This window comes from Mytilus trossulus, chromosome 9 (genome assembly GCF_036588685.1).
Source record: "Mytilus trossulus isolate FHL-02 chromosome 9, PNRI_Mtr1.1.1.hap1, whole genome shotgun sequence".
Taxonomy (NCBI): Eukaryota; Metazoa; Mollusca; class Bivalvia; order Mytilida; family Mytilidae; genus Mytilus; species Mytilus trossulus.
In genome coordinates, this window is record NC_086381.1 from 52,073,559 (window position 1) to 52,100,804 (window position 27,246).

Consider the following 27,246-nt stretch of genomic DNA (forward strand, 5'->3'; position numbering starts at 1 on the left):
GCTACAGAATTTACTAGTATATTTAGTCCGATATATATGGTCCCCAGACTTATTTTCCTAGGTAACAAGTTTTATACTTTTATTGTTATCTCATGAAACATTATGTTTTCTGGTCTGTGGGTCCGTTCGTTCGTTTGTCCCGCTTGGGTTAAAGTTTTTGGTCAAGGTAGTTTTTGATGAAGCTGAAGTCCAATCAACTTGAAACTTAGTACACGTGTTGCTTGTGATATGATCTTTCTAATTTCAAAGCCAAATTAGACTTTTGACCCCAATTTCACGGTCCATTGAACATAGAAAATGAATGTGGGAGTTTCGGGTTAAAGTTTTTGGTCAAGGTAGTTTTTGATGAAATTGAAGTCAGATCAACTTGAAACTTAGACTAATAGTACACATTTTCCCTAAAGTATAATCTTTCTTATTTTAATGCCATATTATATTTTTACCCTATTTCACGGTAGATGGAACATGGAAAATGATTGAGTGGGGCATCTGTGTACTTTGGACACATTCTTGGTTTTTTTTTTTTATGTCAAGAGACGGGCATGGAGGAGACAGTAATTACATTAGTTACCAAACGATTATGATAGAATATGTTCTACATCTTTGATTTTGGATACATTTTGTAGCTAGGAGAGCAACACATAATAGGTTCTTTTTTCATGTGTTTTTTTTTTCTAAATGGGAGATGATATCTATATAGTTTTGAGAACATCATGATATAAGGAACCTGTAATTCAGTGGTTGTCGTTTGGTTATGTGTTTCATATTGTGTTTTTTTTTTTTTTCATAAAAATAATGCCATTAGTTTTATCGCTGGAATTGTTTTACATTGTCATTTCAGGGCCTTTTATAGATGATTATGCGGTATTGTCTTTGCTCATTGTTTATGGCCGTACAGTGACCTGTAATTGTTAATGTCTGTGTCGATTTGGTCTCTTGTGGAGAATTGTCTCATAGGCAATCATACCACCTCTTTTTTATATGTATTTGCTTACTATTGGTATGGTTCTATTTATATTACTTTGTGGTGGATCGTCAGTATCATTAGTTAAAATTAAATTTATTGTTAAAATGTCAAATTGTTTCTCAGATTAGAATACATTTATTGGTTTTTAGAAATGACAATGCCTGACATGATGCTTGGGGATAGATGATCTATAAAATAAACTTATGTGCTGATTTATATCAATTCTTAGATTATATCTTCTCCAAAGCTGGTCAAAGCAAAGAAAATTTTGACCAATATGAAAATGATTTCACCAAAAGAACCTTTGTGTGCATGCTTCAAAAACTCATAACTGTTCCAAAAGTAATCTGATAGAATTTCAAACATGTTAAGACAATATTATTATCAACATCTACTTATTAGTCTTTATATGTCTACATATCTAACCAGATGCTCCGCAGGGTGCAGCTTTATACGACCGCAGAGGTTGAACCCTGAATGGTTTGGGCAAGTATGGACTAAACATTTAAGCTGGATTCAGCTCTAAATTTGGATTGTGATTCAATAGTTGACACAGCATAGGTTTCTGACACAGAATGAATGTGGTCTAATGAACTTAAAATTTTTGTTTCGCCTTTGAGCAATTCACTATGCTGTTGAATATTAATCCTCTCAAAAAAATGTTTGAAGAAATTTTCTTTTTATTTATAAATTTCAAATGAGTAAAAATTATCACCCCCCTATTTGTTTTTCACATCCACATTTCCTTTATTCCAAAACCGATCTCAATTCAAATTTCAAATGGAGTTTGCAACAATAATTACTCATTTAAATACATCATAAAATATTAAAATGTAAAAAAAGGGCTTGTTATCACTGAATGGTAAAGATTGTTTTAATTTATCAGTGTTGGTCAGTTGGTAGTAAAAGTGAATATACATTGTATATTGTATAAAAGAATGATTTAAATTGATTCAACTACTGTTTTGGACAAAGAAAGATAACTCCAATTGATATTTCTTGCTATTGCACAATATTGTACAATTAGATATTTTTTGCTAATGCGCAATACCGTGCAATTGAAAATACTTGCTATTGCACAATACTGTGCAATTTTAAGATTTCTTGCTATTGCGCAATACTGTGCGCATGAAAATTTCTTGCTATTGCACAATACTGTGCAATTGAAGATTTCTTGTTACTGCTGAGTACTGTGCTATTGAAAATTTCTTGCTATTGCACAATACTTAATATAATAATTTTGGATCCTGATTTGGACCAACTTGAAAACTGGGTCCTAATCAAAATTCTAAGTACATGTTTGGATTCAGCATATCAAAGAACCGAAAGAATTCAATTTTTGTTAAAATCAAACTAAGTTCAATTTGGACCCTTTGGACTTTAATGTAGACCAATTAGAAAACGGGACCAAAAATTAAGAATCTACATGCACAGTTAGATTCGGCATATCAAAGAATCCCAATTATTCAATTTTTGATGAAATCAAACAAAGTTTAATTTTGGACCCTTTGGGCCCCTTATTCATGAACTGTTGGGACCAAAACTCCCAAAATCAATACCAACCTTTCTTTTGTGGTCATAAACCTTGTGTTTAAATTTCATTCATTTCTATTAACTTAAACTAAAGTAATTGTGCAAAAACCAAGAAAATGCTTATTTGGGCCCTTTTTGGCCCCTAATTTCTAGATCAAAACTCCCAAAATCAATCCCAATCTTCCTTTTGTGGTCACAAACCCTGTGTTAAAATTTCATAGATTTCTATCCACTTTTACTAAAGTTAGAGTGTGTAAACTAAAAGTATTCGGACGACGAGCGTGATAGCAATATACGACGAAATTTTTTCTCTCACTTAGCTCATCTAGTACAGTTTTAAAGTCTCCAATAGTGATATTTCCACCTTTAGTGGGCATGACACATAGTAGCACCAGCGGCTATTTTATGTTAAAACGGATAGCTATTACTCTACTACACCTATCCGGTAAAAGTTCAACAAAGTTTTGTAATTTTTTACCAGCGTGCCTCCTCCTCCTTTCGATTGGGTCATTTGTCTTATCGTCATCAAAACATTTTACTAGACATAAAAAGTCAGTTAACAATTCCTCAAAAATGTGTTTCCCCTATTGTGTAACCAATGCTCCTGCAGAATAATTGTATCAGCTCTTTTCTCTAACATAGATAGATACATATTATTAGACGAAAAAACTTCAATGTTAAAAGATAAAATGTTCAGCACAATATCTATACAGTTTTCATTATTCTTATCTTCATGAGATTCTTGTATAACCTTTCGTACATTTTTGTAGTTTGACCTTTTGTGGGCATTATTAGATTTTCTCTCTGTGTGTACCCTAGCTTTTCCTGACGTTAGAATCGCGGCGGTACTTGTTTCATTTGCTTTCTTGGAGGTTTATACATTTGATCCGATTTCTCGAGAAATCTTTTTCTTGCTTGTGTTTGACATTTTGTTTCCCCCTTAGAATTTTATTCCCTAAAAAAAATATCACTATACATTAACCACTGAATTAGCCTCTTTTTCACTGCCACTAGTATCAATTTGAAAACTATCGGGGTGAGATTCGTCATGCCGAAATGACATGTGTGACGGATGGGTTAACTAAAAGTCTAGACAGACAGTAAAACAACGTCTGGTTCGTTTGATCGTATAATCTCAACTCAATATAGCAACATGATACATAACAATCAGTAGCACAACGTTAACAGAAGATAATGATGACGTTAACAATGTGAATGGAAACGGCGTTAAAAGAAGTGTTAACGTTTGACGCGTAAGTTAAACTGTCTCTAAATCACGGACATACTCGGGGCCACCAGATGCAATGTCCATTAGCTGTGATATATAGTGGCATGCGGAAAGCACAAAAATAGATTGAACTCACAAATAATGAAAAAAGGATTAAATTATTATTTACGTAAAAAACTCTTTGAATTTACAGTCTTTTCACAAATAAGAAAAATTAACAAGTCTGTTCGCACACGTTAGTTTCTTCGTTCACTTCGTCTCAGATAACAGTCCATGCTGTTGACTTCTAATGGGTAGAGTTTCGTCACGGGTCGATTTGTAATTCCTGATTTGGTACGCACCATAGCGACGCGTACTAAGCCGTCCTTGCCTTTAATAGTGTCCTGCACAACTCCAAGTCTCCAATGCACACGCTTTGATTCGTCGTGTATCTGAACGACATCGGCTTCTTTAATCTTTCGAACGTCGACTCCAGCTCTTTGGTGATATTCTCGCAATGAAGTAAGGTATTCTCCTTTCCATCTTGTCCAGAAATTCTCAATCAATTGTCTCTGTCGTATCGTTTGATTGTTCAAGTTTGTGTGTGTTAATTCACAAACATTTAGATTGTCAATAGCACTATTTGACGATACATACGGTAAAGTTGTTATTCTTCGTCCATGTATAAGATGGGATGGTGTAAGCGGCTCCGGATCTCTGATATCTGTTGAAATATACGTCACTGGTCGATCGTTGAGTGTGGCTTCGATCTCTGTTAATACGGTCCTTAGAGTCTCGTCGTTAACATGTGCACGTCCTAATACTTTCTTAAGTGATGTTTTTGTTAAGCCAATCATTCTTTCCCACATGCCCCCGAACCATGGAGCTCTATTTGGGATGAATTTCCATTCAATGCCATAATTCTGAATATTTTCTTTAACTTTTTTAGAATTGCAAAGTCGTGAAATTTCGATTGAAGCAGCTTTAAATGTTAACGCATTATCTGACATCATCATTTTCGGCACTGATCGTCGACTTACAAATCTCCGGAAAAACAATAAAAAAGATTCTTCGCTGAGATCGTAAACTAATTCCAAATGTACTGCTCGAGTGATAGCACATGTAAATCATCTTCGCTAGCCAAGGGTTACGATCCACTCCCGCTCTCTTCACCCTTGGCGGATTGAGCCAACATTTGTGATAACATTGATGCGCCATCTATCGGAAGATAAAAATCACGCCCATTTCGAATACATTATTCTTGACCAATGGTAGCACTTGAAGTCTTCAATTTGGAGGTAAAAACACGGTAGCGTCTAGATTCTACACACTTGGTAAAGCTGGAAATGAAAATATACGTCAACATTCATGCATTTGTGCATGAAACATACACAGGAACTTCTGTTGGTTGATTAAAAACCTCACTAAATATAGTCGTATGTTTAGGGATGTAAAGTCTTGTGGCACAATAAACACGTGGTAATTGTTTACAAACACTTTATACATTTACACGTGATCATGTTATAGGCGCTTTTTGATTGGATGCAGCGAGTTTTGACTGCAACCAATAAAAATCCTTACCTTGTGTCTCCGAAATTTTAAGTCAATCCGCCAAGGGTGAAGAGAGCGGGAGTGGATCGTAACCCTTGGCTTGCGAAGATGATGTAAATAGGCAAATGTAAACCTTCGATTCTTCGTTGTGTCTGTTTCTTGTCGTTAACGCACCTGTGAAGTCTACACCGGTGATGCTAAAGGGTGTGGCATCTTGAACTCTCTCTTTTGGTAATGGTGGAATTTCTGGTGCGGGATAAGACTTTCCGATTACTTTTCGGCACGTTACACATTTCGACAATATAGATTTCACGCACTGTCTTAATTTCGGAATCCAAAATGTTTGTTGTATGTATGCTAGAGTGATATTTATTCCTGAATGTAGTGTGTTCTCATGTGCTTCTAACACTATCAAATGTGTAAGACGGTCCTTTGCCGGTAACAGATATGGAAACTTGACTGTTTCTCCTACTGTCGCATTGTCTATTCGGCGGCCACCACATCGTAATAATTGCTTTTCGTCTAGAAAGAGTTTTAATTGTCGCACAAGTGTTTTACGTTTTGTAGAATTATCTATACAATTTATTTCGTCACTAAATATTTTACCTTGTGTATATCTTATCCATAGGAATTTTGCATTTTCAATTTCATCACTACGTAACAAATCTTTCTTTCGTTCAGTTTCTGTTGCTCTTTAGTTTGTTGCGAATCTCATTACATATGCGGTAATGCGGGTTAGTTTTCTATAAGAATTGTACCGTTCGATATCTATGATTTCTCCTATACCAATACGTAAATTTTGATTATTCTCCATAGTTTCAATTTTGTCATCGTTCTCGATATTGTTGTACATACACTAGACTGGGATGCGTATCAATCAACAATACACGATAACCAAACATTAACAGACGTGCAGAAATTTACGTATTTGCAAAATCAGATTCAGGGAATAGCCGCGCAATGTATCGCCGGTTTACCACTCACAAGTGCAAATTACTATCAAGCCGTATCAATACTGAGAGAGAGGTTTGGTCAGAACCACAAAATCACGAACGCATATATTCAGAAAGGTTTCCAGTTTAACAAATTGCCATTAAAATATGGTAGATTCAATTTTGGTAGCTTGTGGTAAATGCTAGAATTTGTTGCGCTCATTGACGATCTGTATTGCATATCATTATTCTGCATGGGATGTGGAGTATTACATGTAGATGTGGAGTTGATAAATACAAAATCTGCTGCATTTGGATTTAAGTTCTGATTAGAGCTAGTTTCATTTGATTTATTTTTCTGTTTTGAACTTGATGAATTGCGTACTTTTGTCAAAATTCGTTCTATATCTAAAACATACCGATCTGAGTCTTCTATCTCTGCTTCCATGTTTTCCTCTGCAATCTCCTCTAATATTTCATTATCAAGTTCCGAAAGAATATCCCTCTTCTTCTTCAAAGTTTCACATAGGCTTTCTATTTCGTCGCGTTGTGTTGTTTCTTTCTCTAATTCCTCTTCAATCTTTGAAATTAATCTCCTCGCGGCTCCTCGATGGCCCACTCGAATGGCTTTCTTTTTCGTCATTATATCCTGGTCACGGCACCAATGTGACGGATGGGTTAACTAAAAGTCTAGACAGGCAGTAAAACAACGTCTGGTTCGTTTGATCGTATAATCTCAACTCAATATAGCAACATGATACATAACAATAGCACAACGTTAACAGAAGATGATGATGACGTTAACAATGTGAATGGAAACGGCGTTAAAAGAAGTGTTAACGTTTGACGCGTAAGTTAAACTGTCTCTAAATCACCGACAACATGCCCCCATTTCAATATGTCAAATGAGCCCTTTCATTTCTATTGGACTTATTAACTTAAAAAAATCTAATATCCATTTGCCTTATCCTCTGTTCAAGAAACCAACTTTGTAAGTTTTCTGATTCTGATTTATTACTTTTATCACTGAGACCTAGGGCGTTGCCTGTTGAGGTCTTAATTCACGCTCGAACTTTGTCTTTGTTTTGAATTAACAAAGTGCGTTAAGCCCTTAATTTCATTTCCCAGTTTTATAGCATTAGCTCTACTTGCTTCAAGCTTTTTTTATGTGTGGACACTTCTGTTTGTAACTTATAAATTTGACTGTCCTTTTGCTTAATTCCTTTATCTTTATGAGCAATTTGTAATTTTAGGTACTAGTAGATTATTTCTTCTTTTAAAATGTTTGAACCCATTTGTACCGAACTATTTGGACTATCACTTCTTGAATTATCCCTAATTATATCCTCATTATTCTTGGTATTATATGTTTTAACGGAACACCCAAAAACAACCAACCCCTGAAGCCATGGGGTTAATTTACGCATTTGTAACAATATTATTTGTTATATTATCTCATCTGTTGTCATTTCAGGAACACTTGAACGACCTTGGCGCTTTAAAAGAGGTTTCCTCATCCTTACTTGAGACCTTACTTATTTCAGAGTTTAACCCTCCTACTACACAATCGATCAGACTGCAAAACTCTCAAATGTTTGCAACTTCTACATACATAATCTGCTGTTAAATTATTTTCAATAACATGAATATCACTAAAAGCCAGTTTTCACAACTATAATGTAGCCATGAATTACATATGTCGCAATCTACCTCCTAAGAGTCATTCCCGCAAAGCTTCTTACATGTTGAACATGAGATGTCGCTTTGAATAGATTTTTGCTTAACATTCGAAAAGATCCCACTGAACACTGTTGTTAAGGGCTAACCGCTGAACTCTTACTTAAACTTTGTAACCCTTGCTCATCTTTACTTGCTATGTCCAGATTACTTTGCCTGTCATCTAGCTAGAAACATTTTACAATATTTTCTGATTTGATTGTTAATACGACTAAATTTGGAGTTACGGTCAAGAATATACAGTATGACCCCAAGAGCAGAGGTGATTAATTCCTTTATATACGCTTGATTACCATTCAACAGTACTTTTGTAAGTTGTGGTTTTAAAGAAGTTCAAGGCAATTCATTCGTGCTTCCCTTACGAATAGCCAATAGTTTAGATACAACAGCTCCCAATTTATCCTTAGTCTCAGTTTTATTTATCAGCAGACCAGTGTTATTAATAACTGACTGTGTTATTACTTTAAATTCATCGTATGCCGCAGCAGAGAAAATAAGGACCAGATTACCTGCACTTGATTCAGTTTTTACTGTATATAACCGTTCGGCAGCATCAAGCTTCTTACTAACAGCCTTTCTTTTATTCAATTCATAATCAACAGATTCTACTATTACTACTAGACTTCTTGTATTTTGTTGCAGTATTAGATACAGTTTTACAGGGAGTAAACATTACTTTCCTTCCTTTGGCACGATCACTTCTTCTTCTGGCAATTTCCATTTTACTCAACAAATTTAATGAGTGTGGCAAGAGATTTGCACAAAAATGTTTTATCTATTTTGTATCATATGATCCTTTACGATAGATTTATTTAGCTAATCTGCACATGATCAATTCCATCTCATGCCAAATACGTTGTATACCGATCATGTACTGTGCTACAACTCTTATATTCTACTGACCAGGAGAGGTTACGCTAGGATACTAAAAGCTGACTTAGTTATTCAGTATCGGTGTTTGAGTGTACTAGAGCGATAGACACATTAAAGGCGGTGTACAGGAAGTGTTTTCTCGATATCCCAATAATCGCAATTGCATGAGTTGGAATCATTAAAGGAAGAACAAAAATGTATTTTCGCAAATTTGCAGATTTACTGTGACAAAGTTGTGTTGATATATATAGATTGGTTATGAATACCAAATGTGTTGTCATCCGTGTATCACATTTACTGGTGATCCAACGGATATGCCGTAGAGTTGTCACATGTTCAGGGAAAACGGTAGTATTTCATTTTCCTAGCATTAGGTTGGCCTTTTGCGTATTCAGTGTCGCCTATGGCAGAATAAATAGTACTGTTTTCCCTTCAATAATCAGAATTTTACAGTGAGATTATGGAAATGAAGGTAACAAAATCATTATTAAAAGTATGGTCAGAAAGCTATAAAATTTCTGAATGACAACATCTATGAAGCTTTCATTTTTTTATATTGTCTTATAATTACATTAGATGTTTTTTTTCATTGTAATACGTTATTCTGATTGGCTAACTGCACAGCACGTGTTATACCGTACTAAGCAATTGCATTACACAATAAAACTTATCACTCATGATAACACAAGGTCCCACAATAAAGTGCACAGGTGAATTAAATAAAACATTGATAAAAATCGTGTTTTCATTATTTTGTTCCCACTAATTTGTCATGTAAATTATTTGATACTCTTATAAGACCTATTTTGACATACAACTCTGAAATTTGGTTTATGGATAATTTTCAGTCAGCTTATAGGGCATCTAATAGAGCTGCAGTAAATAATACATTTTGTGATACTCTTGCATTAGCAGAAAAATATCCCTTTGAGAAGGTTCATTCTAAATTTTGTAAAGCAGTATTAGGACTGAAAAAGACAGCCACTAACATAGGTGCTAGATCAGAATTAGGTAGATTTACTTTGGACTCCTATATAAAAACTCAAACACTTATGTATATTTATAGAATAAATTGTAATGATATTAATCCCCTTGTTAAAAAGAATCTCTACAAACAAACATAAATTTACATTCAGAAGGAATTTATTTTTGGTACTCCTTTGCAGATAAAATTTTTAAAGAATTGAAAATAAACCCAGAAAATTACTCTAATAATAATGTACCTTTTAAACAATCAAGAAACATGTTAAAATGTAATATAAAAAAGTGTGTTTCAGAGGAATATGAGAAAAATACTTTAAGTAAACTTTCAAAAATGGATTCCTCATCCAAACTTTGTCTTTATGAAAAATTAAAAGATAATTGTCAGTCTGAGGAATATTTAAATTGCAATAATTTTATACATAGGCAGTTACTCTCAAAATTTAGACTAAGTGATCATTCCCTAGGCATTGAATTAGGAAGGTACAGAAACATTCCAAGAGGACAAAGATTATGTAAAAAATGTGAAGTCCTAGATGATGAATTTCATTTCTTTTTGTATTGTGACATTAACATATCTTTGCGTTCTAATCTTTTTGCTTATCTTAAAGACTATGTACCATTATTTCAACATCTTGATGCATTCAATAAACTTAAACACATTCTAAACCCCATCCCTGAACTTGTTTGTCATATTGGAGTCTTCATTAAACAGTCTTTAGAACTGAGGGAGTCAAACCCGTGTCAGGCAAGGTTATGATGGTGTTTTTTTACACCGCGCTGAAGTAGTTTTTTACATACATTTATAATTGAACTATAATGTTCTATTATTCCATATATTGTATTGTATTATTTTGTATTTCATTGTATTACATTGTATTTCATTGTATTGCATTGTATAGTATAAAATTATTGTTTGATTGTATTGCTTGACCCTCATGGGTGTAATTTTGCGCTTCATACAAAATGTACTTCGGTCAACGCTTTTACACCCCAATAAATTTACAAAAAGAAGCATTCAATTCTTAAGTGTTTTTCTACAAAAAAAATCGTTTTTGTACGGTAGAATGACAGTTATACCACAATATGCAATATAATTTTGTTCGGTACTAAACCTCGATGGAAGACTGAAATTCGGTTTGAAAATATGTGTATTAACACCCTTCCAATAATTCGACCACATTAATGGTATATCACACTTTCGTATCATCTATTTTAGTGAATACAGAAAGGAAATATTTTTTTTAATGACGACGACACGGAAATAAATAAAAGTAAATCATTCATTTAACATTATCATACATTTCCTTATGATTTGATGCTTATGAATTAGCTAATTTTATACGACATTTAATGTGTAACATCGGGAATGTTTTTGTCACACATCTTTAAACTGTTTATAGTTGTTTTTAGTATTACAGGTATAGTTAATATTTTCTTCTTTGAGTGGCATGGATGGAACAAGGAACGAGAAGAGTTTGAGAAAACAAGGGAGAGTGGTTGTTACATGTAATTACAGGAAAGTCATATATATAAATGAAATGTCTGCAATGGAGGGGGATTGAAGTGGGTCTCAACTCGAATTCAAATTCCCGTCAAAATGAATATTATATATGATATATATACATGTTTATCATATACTTAGACTAAATAACATTTTATTTTTACTGTACGATAATGGCATTAAATTAACGTAAATTCCATATTTTTCGAATTGGTGCTTAGCGGGCTGATATGAAAAGTATCACATCCTTCGATTGCTATCGGCAATCCTCGGTAGAATCCGCTACTCTCCTTCTATCGTTAGATGAGGGTACGGAATCGACCGAGTTGAGACGAATGCCTTCGATTGTTATCGCATGCCTTTCCGTAACGTTATCGCATGGCGTTCCGGTGATACTCGGCAAATTCCGGAAAATACACCTCAATGCTACTTTTTCAGTGAAAAATATTACAAAGTAGTGTACAAAACTACAATTTGAATACTGTCAAGTACATTGTGTAAAATAATAATAATAAAAAAAAAAAGAAACAAATTATTGAATAAAAGCATTTTTCAAAGTTTAAACATAATTTAGAAAGTTACTTTAAAAAAGTTAACTTTTCCAAACAGTGTTCATTATGTATATTTTTGTCAATTCTTCCATATCAAAATATTTTTCTTCTCTGTTGAGGCATATGATAAAAAGATTTCATATCGAATGTAATAAATTTGGGGTACGACGTCCGTGAACTTTTCACTCTTTGAACTTCTAGTAGGGAACCACGTAAAAGGATTAATATATGAATCTGTTATTTTCTCCATCATTGAAGCATATGATAAAAAGATCATAGCATGTCATTTTTCATATCGCATGTAGTATCAGCCCTCGAGCCATGCGGCTCTTGGGCTGATATTGAACCTAAGGCTGAGAATACATGCGATATAAAAAAACAAGGCCATGTAATAATCTGATAATATTGGATATGTAAAAACAAGTGTGATATATGCATTTTATTGTGCTATATTAAACAATTGGAAATATCACTAATCTTAAAACAATTTATATGTAAGAATGAGAAGTTGTGGAATGATTAATTTACCAATGAGACAACTATTCACCAGAGAAATAAATTACTTTACAGTTAACAACTATACATGTTTATAGGTCATCAACAATGAGCAAACACCAATAGTACATGTTTATATGTAAAGGATCCAGAAATGATAAATTTTAAACAAAAGAGAAAATTAACAGCCTGAAGAATGTTCAATAATAAACGAAAAACAAATCTGATTTACAGGTACAACATGTACAAATGAAAACTACTAAGTTATAGACTCCTGAATGGATACAGGCAGATACAGAATGTGGCGGGGATAAATACGTTTGCTGGCGCTAAACCTTCCCTTAACATGGGAAATTGGTGTTACAGTACGATATGAGAACATACCATAAAAAGCAGTTGGTAACGGTCACGAGTCATCAGATAAATGAAAATCACACAAAATCACATAAGAAAAAGTACAGATCTGATAGTGCTTGAAGTTACTGAATGCTAGTTCAAAGCCAAAAACAACTAACAAACTGGAAAGCGCGTATCTTAAGCCTCTTTCACATCTTACCGGATAGCATGAACGGACGCCTTACGGATGAAAATAAAATTTGTTCGTTGACAAAATTGTTATCCGTTGGGAGTCCGTTGATGTACTGACCGGATAAAACGGAGGTGTAACAAATGCATATGGACACACACCAGATATGCAACGTACGAGAAACGGATACGTACCGGACATAACGGATGTCGAACGTACATCCAACGGGAACGGACGAGTACCGCATAAAACGGAAACCTTACGGAAGCGTACCGGATAAAACGGACTAACAAGATATTCGGAAAAATTAAAGGCGACAATAACAGTACATGTAAATCGCACAAATATTCAAAATGTTTCTGTGTAACTGGTTTTGTGTGATCTTCAAAATGCCGCCAAAGGGCAGTGTCTGGCCTGAATAAGAGCTGCTTGATTGTGAAGACGTGCCTTTACTCTAAGATCGATTATGAATTATAAGAATTCATGAACCTAAAGAAATCTGAAATACCAATAATTGGCATTTCTGACGCGAAATTTTCAATTGGCATTTAATCCGTTTCAGATCAGTTCATTTTCCGTTTTATCCGTTATATGTCCGGTATAAGTCCGTTTCTCATTCGTTCAACATCCGTTTTTTCCGTTAAACGTCCGGTAAAAGTCAGTTGGTGAATTTATCTACCAGACCTCCAACGGATGTATAACGGACATGTAACGGATCAAAACGGAAACGAAACGGACATTTTATCCGTTGAACGTCCGTTAAAAGTTTTGAACATGTATAACCAGGAAGATTTGGACTATTTGCGAATAAAATTAATTAAACACAAAGAAATATAAAAGGTTAGATAGACGTACCAGGAAGATTTGGACTATTTGCGATTAGAAATAAATTATGATCGGACAATATGTTTTAAGTGCTAAAGTGACAATTTGTTAATCTATCTATCTAACCTTTTATATTTCTTTGTGTTTAATTAATTCTATTGTTAAATATATGTTTGTCGTAATGGAAATCGGGAGAAATCCGTTTGCGCCTAAAATTGCGTCCTTTTGCGCCACAACTATTTTTCTCCAATGCTACGTTTGCGCCCTTTGTTTTAAAATTACATGGTACAAAATGTATCATTTGCGCCAAAAATAAAACATACGATTGCGCCAATTAGAAGAAAAATGACTTCCCTCCACCTTAATTCTGACCTTCAACCGGCAGTTTACATGGCAAATGTTTCCTTTTCTGAAACATATCTTCTTCTTACTGCTGCTGCTTGGGTATACTTACCAAGTTATTGTATGTTCAGTAGTAACTTCACTTTATTGTCCAAAAAAACACAAAAATAGACGAGTGAAATGCATAAAATTGTTCAATGTAATTCTTGTGGAATGCTTCTGCCCCATTAATGATACGTCTTGTGGTAGATAGTTTCAGCCCATACGCATGGTGTCATCAACATATGTGACTAAAACATAATCAGCAAATGCCTCGTTGTTCTTCTCTTTTGGCATATCTTGTATTAAATATTTAGCAAAGCAATAAGTTTTCTTCTCCCTCTGTACATGGACTGTCTAATGCGATTTAAGTCATTTCTGTCCAGTTGCTCATCTACATGGTGAAATATCTCCAAAGATATGATACTTTTTAAGCCAAAAATAAGAATAAATATATATTTTTGATAGATATGTTCATGATGTGTACATGTAAATTTGCGCAAATGAACTTCGAATATTGGCGCAATTGATGCATTTGGAGAACAAAATTAATGATACCCCCGAAAAACAGTAATTGGCGCAAAAGAACTGCTACCTGGAAATCACTCTGATCATTACAAGTTAATCCGTTGGACACTAATCCTTTTCTATAGTAACTGTTTTTTATATATGCTTTTGGATGTTATTTTGTAGTCAGTTTAGGTCTTAGGTCTGGTACTGTCCGGACCTTGCTTATAAAGTTTAAAGTATTGGTATTCCGTCTTTGAATTACAAAAACACGGAAAACTCCCGGTTATACATGCTTAAAATTTTCCACCGGACAGAACGGACGTCGACGGATAAAACGTATGCCTAACGGACATGCAACGAATATGGACGGACGTCTTACGGATATGAACGGATTGAAAAACAGTTATCCGTTAGGCGCCCGTTCGAGCTATCCGGTAAGGTGTGACCGAGGCTTAAGACTGATCAATTGCAGTCAGCAGACAACTTACATCAAATAATGCCAAAATATAAGAATCGACATATTGTAGCATCCTGAATGTACTTTTGTGTATAATAATAAAGCTTGGATTCCATTCTCAATTTTATTTGAATAAACTGAAATCAAAATCAATGTTTATGCCGATAAAAAATAATATTCAAAAAGATTTTATTAAAGCATTGATTTTTTAACCTTTTACAATTCGTGTATTTATAGGATCGACACGGGTTTTTTTTAATTCTAAAATGTACTATAGACAAGGACATGGAGAACGAGTTAGAATAATATAAACACCGTGAGAAAGCACCTTTTAAAAGAACATCCCAGCAAAAAGGAAAATTGACAACAGGGAAAGAAAAAGGGTCCCTTTTTCATATTTTTTTGTGCAGAATTATCATGTTAAATTGAAATCTATAATTCTAGGAACAGTTGTTTTTATTTGATTTATTTCCTGTAAATATCTTGTTTAAATATCAAAAGTATATTCAACGAAAACATATCGTCATGATAAAAGTGATTTTTTTATAACGCTTACCTGTAAATACTACATGTTTTTTACAGTGGATAACCGTGAGGGTATTCCGGTGTATTGTTGCGAGAGATATTTCCATTTCGTAACTTTCATGTTTGACTGGTAACCGATCTATAATCTATAAATACGCAGACACTATCGAGTGCAAAATAACATTCCGTATCGCTTGTAATAAATTAATTTCTGCAATGAATACTCATTTGTATTACTACAATTATATAATAGTTATTACGTTGAGGTTGAATTCCCTGAAATTTATTTATCATCCACGCTCGAACATGTCTCAGATTATTTTTTTATATCTATACACTAACCTCACATTCGAGAATAGAGAAGTTAATTTTTTTCTGAGACAAATTAAGTGCTTGTGACCGTCCACATTGACAAGAACTTGCAGACATCCGATCTTCAGTACAGTTCAGTACCATGATTTCGATATGTGTTTTAATACTTTTCAATTGAGCTAGTGACGAATTGACGGAGTTTATAAGGGCATTAGCCAAGAGATATGAAAAAAAGTATATATTAATATATTTTGGGTTCATTTATTAATGATAGTGAACTAATAATTTGCTTTTAACAGCCAGTTTGGATCAAATTTGTTAAAATAAGCGAAGAAATCCGCTAATGAATTATTCATTTGTAAGTGAATAATTCGACCTCTTTAAACACCTATGCATTCCTTGTGACAGGATAAATGATTGACTTGAACTATGCACTATCACATTATACCAGACATTAATCGGACAATCAACGATTTATAAATGTTTTAGGTTTTTAACCACCCATTCGCCCACATCAATCTAGAACATGTTACTCAGTGCAGCCCTTCCCTGACCAAAAAAAAATTGAATGCGCTCCATTCAAGTAAGAGATGTAGCTATCTTTAAAAATAGCCGTCATACATTTGAGAGGATGAGCTAGCTTTAAAACCAGGTTTAATCTTCCGTTTTCTACACAAGAAAATGCTTGTACCAAATCAGGAATATTACAGTTGTTATCCATTCGTTTGAAGAGTTTGAGTTTTTTATTTTACAAATTGATTAGAGACTTTCCTTTTTGAATTGTCCTCGGAGTTCAGCATTTTTGTGATTTGATTTTTTTCAAAAGTATACTTATTTTCAGTAAACTAGAAGTTAGTTTAAGTACAAGAAGTTGACTTTCGAACGGTCGGAATCCACTTAATCTTATTTGTACATTTGCATGTACATGTTGAGGAAATATTGATCAAGTCAAATGGTACTATACATTGATGGTGTTTCAAGATTTGGGGACCGAAAATCTTCAGGAGGGAATGTATTGTATTCAAGGGATAATCATTTGATATTCTTGGATGAGAAGTATTTATTTTTACGGATTGACTAACGTCAACTGTTGCTATGCATGCTGATTTTTCGTTTCAACGCAACAATTATTTGCACTTTTGCACACGAGCGATTCATATTTTCATCGTGTCTTATATATTGCTCTTTTCCATGCAAGTTTACAGATACCTCCCCATCCCCACCCCAAGATAATCAAAATGTTGTTCAAACAGGTTAATGATATGTTTTAATTCTTTCTGAAACAATATACAAATATTTTAATTGTTTGTGACCTTACATATGAATTAAATTAAACTTCAATATGAAACTTATTTATGTCTTTGCAGAAATAATAATGGACTCTGCGCATATTAATACAACTGTTGGGGATAGCGTTATACTTTATTGCAATAACACACCAGGGAACTCTTTTCTGCAATGGCTGCGCTTGAATCCAAGTAAGAAAGTGACAGAACAAATATACACGGACGGATGGGCAGTAAATTTAGATATACCACATCACCATAGATTGAACATAAGTAGTTTTCCTAATAGCACCACGTATGATCTAAAAATAGTAAATGTGACAAATAATGATTCAGGAGAATACCGATGTATCACATTTTCTGGAAACATGGCGATATCATTCGATGTCAAGCTTAATGTTCAAGGTACTTTTAAAAGTATAATAAAGTGTAAATTTCAACCAAATAACCAGTAGGTGCAGTTTTCGAGTACCTTTATGATATTTGTTTTCTCAATATGACAGGTATTTGATGGATTGCTGTTTCATTGAAGTATGTCAAACTCCTTTTTATTATTCATGTGTTTCCAGAATACTTCTGGTAACCGCATATTTCAGCAACATTATAAGGTATTTAGCATGAAAAAATATAATTAAAATATTTCTTCATTTGATACAATTGTTTTTGGGGAATGGGGTAGATGATGATTATATGTAAACAAGAGGCGAACGATTAGCTGGGAGGGCTCAACTGGTTGGGACTTCCTATGAAGATGACGCTGATTTAACCAGATTTTCCTAGTACATGTATAAACATGAGTCGTGAACAGTAGAAATTATGATTGGATTTGCTCATTGTACGCACGGTGTCCTATAGTTCAGACTCCTGACCTGGGACAGGCACACAAAGAATGCAGTGGGGCTAAAGAAGACTAAAGGCACGGACTCTCCTCATAACTTTAAACAGTGGTATCACATTACAATAGAAGAACAAACTTTAAAAATCATATACATATAAAATTATATGTATGCATACATGTATTTTCAAGAAATAAATTTTGTTTGCTACGAGTCTGATGAAAGCCGTTTGATGACCGTATTGTATTAACTGGCATGTAAGTCATATATCATATAATAATAAAGTTTTTTTATATGCAGAAGAGCGGATACCACCAGGTAGCACTTTACCCAATCAATACGAAACCGAAACAAAAAGCAAACATCCGAGAACCGAAAATGGAGAGCAATATTTTGGTAAGTAAAAGTGGTGATGTTTCTTTAATTTTCATACTTGCTTCAAGGACAGGTATACAAATGTCGGTCCATGCGTTAATATTTTGCACGATAACTGAAATTCTCTTTCACCAATTCTCATATAACCATAACACAAGAAAAGGATTTACGAAAAAAAAGCTAACTTTATTTTTATTATATTTGGCTTCATCCTTCCAGTAACGAAACTTTGACCTTAGATTGATTGCTATTTTCACAAATCGCCAACTTTCTGTAGTTTTCCTGGAATTATTTCCTCCAGACTTTACTTTCGGGTAGGGAATGTTTAAAGGAATCTCATTTTTAATTTTGTTTTCAATCAGTTTTTCCATAACTATGTATTTTTGATTGTACGAATATAGCATTGTACCAAAACTCGTATTTTGATTGGATTGATTCAGTGGAAACGTTCCATAATTATTAATTAATCATTTCACTATGAAAAATGACTCAAGGTCGTATCATAGAGCAGCTGTTTATAATATATACTAAGAAGGTTTAAGTTTACAAGAAAACGAACAAAAGGTGAATTAAACGTTCTTAATGTTCTTTTCAAAGTTTAAGACAAGCAGATGAATACACTTGCAGATAAAACACACATTTGTAGTCACATGGACAAGAAGTTCAACATCAAAAGGTTTTTAAAACTGGTATATAATACCACAGCTCTCGTTCGTTATATCTAGAACAATTATTGTGAAAGAAAAATTTACGGTGGTCAAGTATTTCGATTTTCGATAGAACCGTGTAAAATCTGGTATCTGGTTGTAAAGGAATTTTATCGAGAAGACACATGCAAGGTCAATAAATCATCTTATTTATTGAATTAAAAGAATTATTTTATGGAAATTAAGACTTTCTGTCGAAATGGTTTGGCAGTAGGATTAGTATCTAAGAAAACAGGAATTAAAAGGCAGGGGTTTGCTAAAATCTGCAAAACACTCTTCAACATTTCAATGATTTAGAATATAACAACTTGGTGTTTTCAGTGTACGAATGACTGAACTACTATCACCAAGGGAATCTGAAAAATAGTTATCTTCACTTTAAAAGGTCGTTATCATCTTGATTTTTTTAGGGGGGGGGGGGGGGGGGTATATTCTCAATTAATTTTTCTTATTCTTTAATTCAAAGACCTATTAACATTTTTTTTTTAATTGAATTATCTTGTTGACTAACTTACAGTTACTCTCGAGCAGCTGTTTTGTATTGTATGAATTTTAAAGATTATTTGGACTGATTTTTTTTAGATAAAACAACTGTTTTCATTGATTTTCACAAGAATACAACCGAAAGCATCACACATTTGAATGAAACCAAATCTGACTCAGGTGAGTATTACCGTATTCGAATATGATGGTGGTACAGTTTCGCTTTCTGTTCTGATAATTATTACTGATAAGAAAATGAAATTCTTGCCTACAAACTGTTGAAGGTGTGTATCATTATGTCAAAACTAGACAATCCTGAAAGGTCCTTTAAAGAGAAAGTACAACAGAGTGTTGCCTGACTCAGAACATTGAAAGCGAAGCATAGACACATGATCTGTAATGAGATTGTAGGATAATAACTTCTCCATCTATTTGAGATACCGCCTCTTCAGGGTCCATTCAACAAAGTTGACCTTGTATTAATTTTGATAATTTTGAGATTACTTTTGAACTCAAAGCTGTTCATTTCTTGTGATCGGCGATGTGTCTACATTGTTCGTTTCAATCATATGGCTTTGAGCGTTGCTGATTACTTAAGGTAAATCCAGATAAGCACTTTTGGTTTATTAAATGAAGTCGACACCAAATACTGTTGACCTTTTTTAATAGGGTTTTGGCCATCGCAAAAGAAATTGATATATTTCAGGATATCTATATTTTCGATTTCAGGACCTCTTTAAATCGATTTCAGGAGCTCCTTTAATACAATGAATTTAACTTAATCCGCAAATCATATTTTTGAAGTCCTTAATATCTTGCTGTTCGGTGTTGAAGACCGTACCTTGACCTATAATGGTTTACTTCTATAAAATGTGACTAGGATGGAGAGTTGTCTAATTGGCACTCATACCACATCTCCCTTTATCTATGTAGTCAAAGCTTAACAGAAGCATGATAGGAGAAACTACTTCTCTCAGCAGCAGTCAAGAGACATTTTTGCATTCATTCTGTCCACACGCTGTTAGTTGGAAATTTAAACATTTTTTAAATTACATTTTCAGTTTTTCCTATGTAGTCCAATCTTCTCATATGCAATATATATATAATTGTATATTCATTATTAGGAAACTTTCGATTAAGAAGAAATTCATTCTTGAATATACATATTAGTGCTGCTGTTTTCGTCCTTTAAAACAGTAAACGATTGCTTTACTTGAGTATAGAAGAGGCGGAATATCCAAAAGGGACAATCAAAACACTTAAGTTAAAAGGAGACGACAAAATCATGAAACAAAAACCGAATTCGACGAAAAAACAACAATGGTCTACCAACACTGCATAGAAAACATGAGATTGACCAAAACGAACCCAACAAAACTAGTAATATAAAATAAGAGCTTCACGGTGTCTTTTGATAGTTTTTTTATTCATATCAATATGTAGTGTGCTGGAATACTAGTATGCGATTAGAAAGTAATAACACACTTACGGACAGGAACTGACAAACAAATAGATTAAAAACGCTAATTTCTTGCCTAGGCGAAATTTCATTCTACTAAAACAACAGTAAACATATATTTTGAAATTATTTTCAAATACAAAAAAATCTCAATTGTAAATCTTTCAGATTTTCTGAGTAATGGAATATATTGGGTTGCCGGTATGACTGGAAGTGGCATCGTGGTCTTTTTTACAGTATTTCTTTCTTATATCTACTTAAAGAAATTGAATGCTATTTTGAAGAAAGCCAATCAGGGGCATACAATGTCGATAGAATACAGAGAAGAACAAACAAACAACATTGAAAATGACAATATTGAAATTTATGAAACACGCGAACACGTTCGGGACAACACACATGCAAGGTCAGTCACACGAATAGGAAGACGTACAATCAACAACGAGGTGTATGAGATTGTCCAACAGCACGAACCATCTCCAAACATACAGACAGATCATCTAACACAAGACGATGAGAACAGGTCTTATCAAACAGTATCCGCTGACTGGTCGAATGATGATCATATATATAAAGAACTTGCTGGTGGTCAATGTTAAGCAACTTGAAACATTTACACCAAATTTATTTATTGTCCTTTCATGTACACCTTTCCATAAAAACACAGAATAACATTTGAAATGTTGTCCGTATATGGACAAAAAATGCATTTATAAATTTGTCCTTCTGTTGACATTATTTCATAGTTACGGACAACATTTTATATTGCAAAGCAATATTTTGTTTCAGAGGACAATATTTTACAGTTCCACCTCCCAGGGTATCACCAGCCCCGTAACAAAACAAAAAAATAAATCAAATATTTGGAATCTAAGCAACAGCAAAACCAAACAAAAAAAAAAACAACAAAAATCACAGAAAAAACCGATATATAGATATAGAAAGATGATGTGTGAGTGCCAATGAGACAGCTGTCCATCCAAGTCACAATTTATAAAAGTATACCAATATAGGTCAAGGTCCGGTTTTCAACAAGGAGCCTAGACTTACCCCGAACAGCAAGTTATAATGGGCTCTAAAAATACTATTGTACACCCATTCAAACGGGAAAACCACCGGTCTAGTCTATATAAAAAACGAGAAACGAGAAACACTTATGAATTACAAAAACAAACGACAACCACTGAATATCTGATTCCTGACTTAGGACAGGTGCAAACAATTGCAGCGAGATATGTCATACTTTCAGCATTAATTACAACTCACAAGAGTGTTTTCTTTAATTCAATTTGCATAAACGACTACTAGGTGGAACATAAACTAAAATATAAACATAGACAAAACAACAAACATACATATGATGTTCAGTAGCTGTCCTTTGTTGAGGTGGTTCATAAGTTTATAGTTTTCCCGTTTGGGTGAATATATGAAAGAAACTAACATTAAAAATCATACAAACTAACAAAGGCTAGAGGTTATGGACTTGGGACAGGCGCATAAATGCAGCGGGGTTAAACATGTTCCCAGATCCCAACCCTCCCCATATACCTCTAGCCAATATAGAAAAAAAAACACACACATCAATACGCACAGTAAAACTCAGTTTTAAAAAAGTCCGATATCAGAAAAGGTATCCAAAGAAAATAAACAAAAGGAAAATGATGCATACATTAAGAAAGAAATACTAGCTCCAAAACTTGTTTAAACTGACTGAAAGATTATGTCTTCATCATATGCATATCACGCTTAATCCCTCCCGTAATGGGTTTAGTACCAAGCAATCATAAAACTAATGTTAATAGGGCTTCATCTGCGGGAACAATAACATTGTGTCATGGAGGTAGATTGAGGATAGATGTTTTGCCATATTTTGGATCTTTAAAGAGAGGTGCAGCATGAGGTCCATTCATTCCGATTTGCATCAACGACCTTACAGCTTTAATCCACGTCTTTTTTCTCGCTTTTAATAAATTGCTTTGGAGATTGAATCCAACAGTAGTTTGACGTTGTGTTTCCAATTGTTGGATTAAGGCTCACGATATTTAGAGCCTTTGAATAACTAATTTCGAAGAGAAGTTTTATTGAAAATATTTCTGTGACTAGTAATAACGTGGCCATCAAGATTATATATAAATCGGGAACTAGCACAGGTGTAAAACAACAAAAAAAGGGGCGTAGACTTTTAAGTCGTCAATTTACAGATCCTGTGATACGTTTCGTAATTTGATTTTTTTTTTATAGTTATACAAGCATTTAAATCACAGTTTTCGAAAATGGAAGCTAGGTCACCGTGGAACCTAGAACTAAAAAAATCGAAACAATATATCTTAAATATTTCAAATGCATGTACATGTACATGAAATAAAATATTAATCTCTAAAATTCACCATATTGTTCCCTTTTTTATCTTCTGCTCGATACTGTATATCCAGTGGCGGATCCAGAAATTTTCTAAAGTGGGGGCCCACTGACTGACCTAAGAGGGGGCTCGCTCCAGTCACGATTCAGTGATTCCCTATATAAGCAACCAATTTTTTTCTCAAAAAGCAGGGGCCCGCCCCCCCCCCCCCCCCCCCCCCTAAATCCACCTCTGATATCAACCTTTAGATGTCTTTCATTTACATTCAGTTTAGTGTGGGTTGATGTTTGATTGTTGTACATGTTACAATTACATTCAGTTTAGTGTGGGTTGATGTTTGATTGTTGTACATGTTACAATGAGCAAAGCCCATACGGCAGTCAGCTATAAAAGGCCCTGATAAGACAATGTAAAACAATTCAAACGAGAAAACTAACATGTCTTTTTAAGGTTACATCATCAAAATATGTAGGGTCGTATATTCTTTTTATTATTTTGTCCATTTTATTTTTTGCGCCATGATTTTGAATTGTGTGGTCCGTCTTGCATGGTCCGAGTTGTCCATGGGGCGAGAGTTCCCTTAATTATAATGATTGGATTATTTCTTACGACGGCAATAAAATGGCTTAACACATGGCAAGAGTAAAATCTCTTTGTTCTTACTGTGGTATAATCTGGATAATGCACAGCTAAGGTGTGCATTAACTACCTCAGATAACTGCACAGTTCAAATCTATTTTTACCTTTAGGGGCGGTTCTTGGATTTTGAAAGGGGCGTTATTCTATCAAATTAAAAAAAAATCCCCGAGTGTAGCGAGACTAAAGACAATATTGACGTTTTGAAGCTAAAACACGATACTTTGTCAAATCCAAGGGTTAACGACCTGTTTACCCTCACCCACGAGTCTGCCATCTGCCTTGAAATTACGACAAAGATAAACTTCGTGCAAACATCGTAGTTTCAAAATAGGCAAAAGAAATGTTTCTCATTCCTTCAATTTTTTTTTATCTTAAAGCTGGGACATAAACTATTTTATTATATTTTGTGTACAACGTAAATCTATATCAGTGTTTTAAAGTAAAAAAGAAAGTTAAAACTTGTTAATTTCTGCCCAAAAAGAATTGTATCTAAGAATATCCGAATATAAATAAATCAATCTGATTTAGATTAGTTTCAGACTCAATGGAATTTATAACGACTTTTTGAATATCCGAATATAAAGGAACTATTTTTGGATCGAATTTAACGAGGACCATATTTCAGTTTGTTTTAAAACAGGGGGATTAGCTGGAGATCAATCAGACTTCATTTAGACTGACGTGTCTTAAAAAGCAATACAGAAGATAAAAAGAGATTGGGGGGGGGGGGGGGGGGCGGGGTTGGGGGGAGTAAAAGGTTTTGAAAGAGAAACGTATTTTCTGTTTATTATACATTTTAAATTTAGGTAATATAATATCTTCCTCGTTTCTTTTTCTCTCTAAGCATATCATTGAGAAATTCAAAAGCAATTATTCTGATTTAAACTCAGTTGCAGTTATGTTTTTTTTTATTCATACACCGAAAGTACACAGTTTGTGAAAGTCTTAATCGTCACAAATTAAATGAAAATGGGGAATAAATTCAACGGAAATATTTTAATCAACAAAACATTTGTTTTTATCATATACCCAAGCGCCTGTGGAAACGATAGATTCAACTAAAATAGAATTTTCATGCAGCTAAATGATAGCATCAAAGGCATACACCTTGCTTCTTAATAGTAGCAAAAAGTTTTTTTTTTTTTTTTTTTTAAATGTACATGTACTAAATAAAAGATATCATTTAAATCTATTTGTTTTAAGTTTTGAAAAACTACAAAATCCCAATTTGTGACTAAACCTTGCAAATTGAATTTTCTACTAAAAAAGTGATTTAAAAATCACTTATTTCAGTAAGTCCCCTGCATGACTGAACATGGCAATTTATGAGCTGCCATTTTATCACACCAAAACAGACAGATAAACAAAAAAAATGACAATTGTAGGATACGTTTCTGTAAAATATGATAAAATCATGTTTTTAAATAAATGAATAATACCAAATAGATACACCAAAATTTAAAGCACATTTACAGGAGGGATATATACACAATCATTGCTAAACTATATACATTTCATACTCTATGCATTTAATATAAATAAATATTGGTTTAAAAAAAGAAATATTGATGTGTATGACAGTATGACTATCATGCTTATTCCAAATTGATGGTAAATTCCATGTCAGCATTGTATTTTGGGAATTCCCAGGTAAATGCCATGTCTAAATACAGCTGCTTCATCTATACTATAGCTATCTGTAAATATATTCTTCCAGTCAAGGCAAACCTAGTCCAAATAATTATGACGTCTTGGAAGGCTATTATAATTTTTTTCTTTGACGCCTTACATCGACGATGTAAAAAAAAATTATAATAGCTAGCCTTTGACGCCTTACATCGACGATGTAAAAAAAAATATAATAGCCTTTCAAGACGTCATAATTATTTGGACTAAGGCAATTAGTTACCCAGCTGAGTACGGTGTATAAAAATACACTGAATATCCTCCACCAGTATTTACATGCGCACAGTAAATCCGTTAAAGAGTAAAACCCTCCTATCCCCCTCATTAAATGCACCAAGAATTTCAGGGCTGTAATGTAGGTCATTTATACACACCAAAATTGTACAAACAACTTATGTCATGTTCTGTATACCAAATTATCATGAAATTGAGCTGTTTCCTTCAACATATACAAATATGTAGAAATAATGTACATCGTTTTCATTAAGATACCAGATACGACTAAACATGTAAACAACCCCTGAACTACAATGTTATTTGGAATCGTCCATAATGTAAACCCCTAATTTACAATGTTGTATGGAATCGTTCATAGCAGGCGAAAGACAGAATTCGCGAATACACGATTTCCGCTGTTAATGCCAGTGTTATCATGACTGACATTAGGGGATGAAATGCATATAGATGTCTATAAACAGCTGATAAAGTCTATTCAATAGTAACTTTTTTGTTCGTTGAAATGTGTGGGATTGTGCAGCACGTGTCATCATGACATGTGTCCCTTCGCGACCTTCAGTTTAGATTATAGACTAGAGAAGAGACTACATGCGTACAAACCTGATGTCAAATAAAGATATACGGAATTTAAATAACGTTGATCCTTTAAATTTACGAAACAGAAACACATATGACAACTGTTCACATAAAATAGATAGTAAAATTTTCCAATTGAACGTCCATTAAAATTAAGTATCTGATGAATATTTCCCGCGCAAATGTCATGGGATAGACCAAAACGAATTTTAGGTGTGTGTTGTCATTAAAACATTCGGGTCAATGAACACAGTTAGATTAAATATATAAATATGTTAACTATATTTATATTGGTTTATCAGAAAAATTACTTTACCAGATTTTTTTTGTGGCAAACAACGGTAAATAGCCTATATCATCTTGACATGACATATGAAAACCCCTTAAGCATAATGGTCCGAGAACACAATTAATTCGTAGTGCATTTCTTTTAGAACATTAATGAAAATTAAAAAAATCCCACCTGCGCTTTCTCAATGAAATTCTTACAGTGTGTTGTACTACTTTTGGGACAAATTATATCAAAATTATAGAAAACTTCATCGCCTCAAACTCAAAATATGGACAATTTTGTGTTTAGGGTGTCTTGAAATCTTTTGACAGCTTCCGAAGTGCTAATTTTTAACCTTTTTCAGCTGGACCGAATCACTACTTTCCTTTAAAATTCTGGACCCAAATTTTTTTACAGTGTAATTTCATCCCCCTACTTGCAATTTGAGGCATTGAACATGGAGAA

The 27,246-nt window shown here is 33.7% G+C and overlaps 2 protein-coding genes across 2 annotated transcripts; one reads left to right on the top strand and one right to left on the bottom strand.

The window, feature by feature from the left end:
* Nucleotides 1–3,964: 3,964 nt before the first annotated feature.
* On the bottom strand, nt 3,965–4,723 carry LOC134684745 (uncharacterized). The gene has a single exon (XM_063544052.1). The coding sequence runs from the start codon at nt 4,721–4,723 to the stop codon at nt 3,965–3,967; it is 759 nt and encodes a 252-aa protein (XP_063400122.1).
* A 6,385-nt stretch (nt 4,724–11,108) lies between these two features.
* On the top strand, nt 11,109–21,612 carry LOC134683993 (uncharacterized). The gene is made up of 5 exons (XM_063543295.1): nt 11,109–11,202; nt 17,235–17,558; nt 18,290–18,385; nt 19,654–19,734; nt 21,182–21,612. Exons 1-5 carry the CDS (start codon nt 11,151–11,153, stop codon nt 21,610–21,612), a joined length of 984 nt encoding a protein of 327 aa, XP_063399365.1. The 5' UTR covers nt 11,109–11,150.
* The last annotated feature ends 5,634 nt before the right edge of the window (nt 21,613–27,246 follow it).

Bases quoted from the DNA above. Each gene is read 5' to 3' on its own strand.
- LOC134684745 (XM_063544052.1), bottom strand. From the start codon at position 4,723: ATGATGATGTCAGATAATGCGTTAACATTTAAAGCTGCTTCAATCGAA.
- LOC134683993 (XM_063543295.1), top strand. From the start codon at position 11,151: ATGTTTTTGTCACACATCTTTAAACTGTTTATAGTTGTTTTTAGTATT. The intron at 11,203-17,234 runs GTATAGTTAATA...ATGTCTTTGCAG, and splicing joins AGTTGTTTTTAGTATTACAG to AAATAATAATGGACTCTGCG. The intron at 19,735-21,181 runs GTGAGTATTACC...TAAATCTTTCAG, and splicing joins TGAAACCAAATCTGACTCAG to ATTTTCTGAGTAATGGAATA.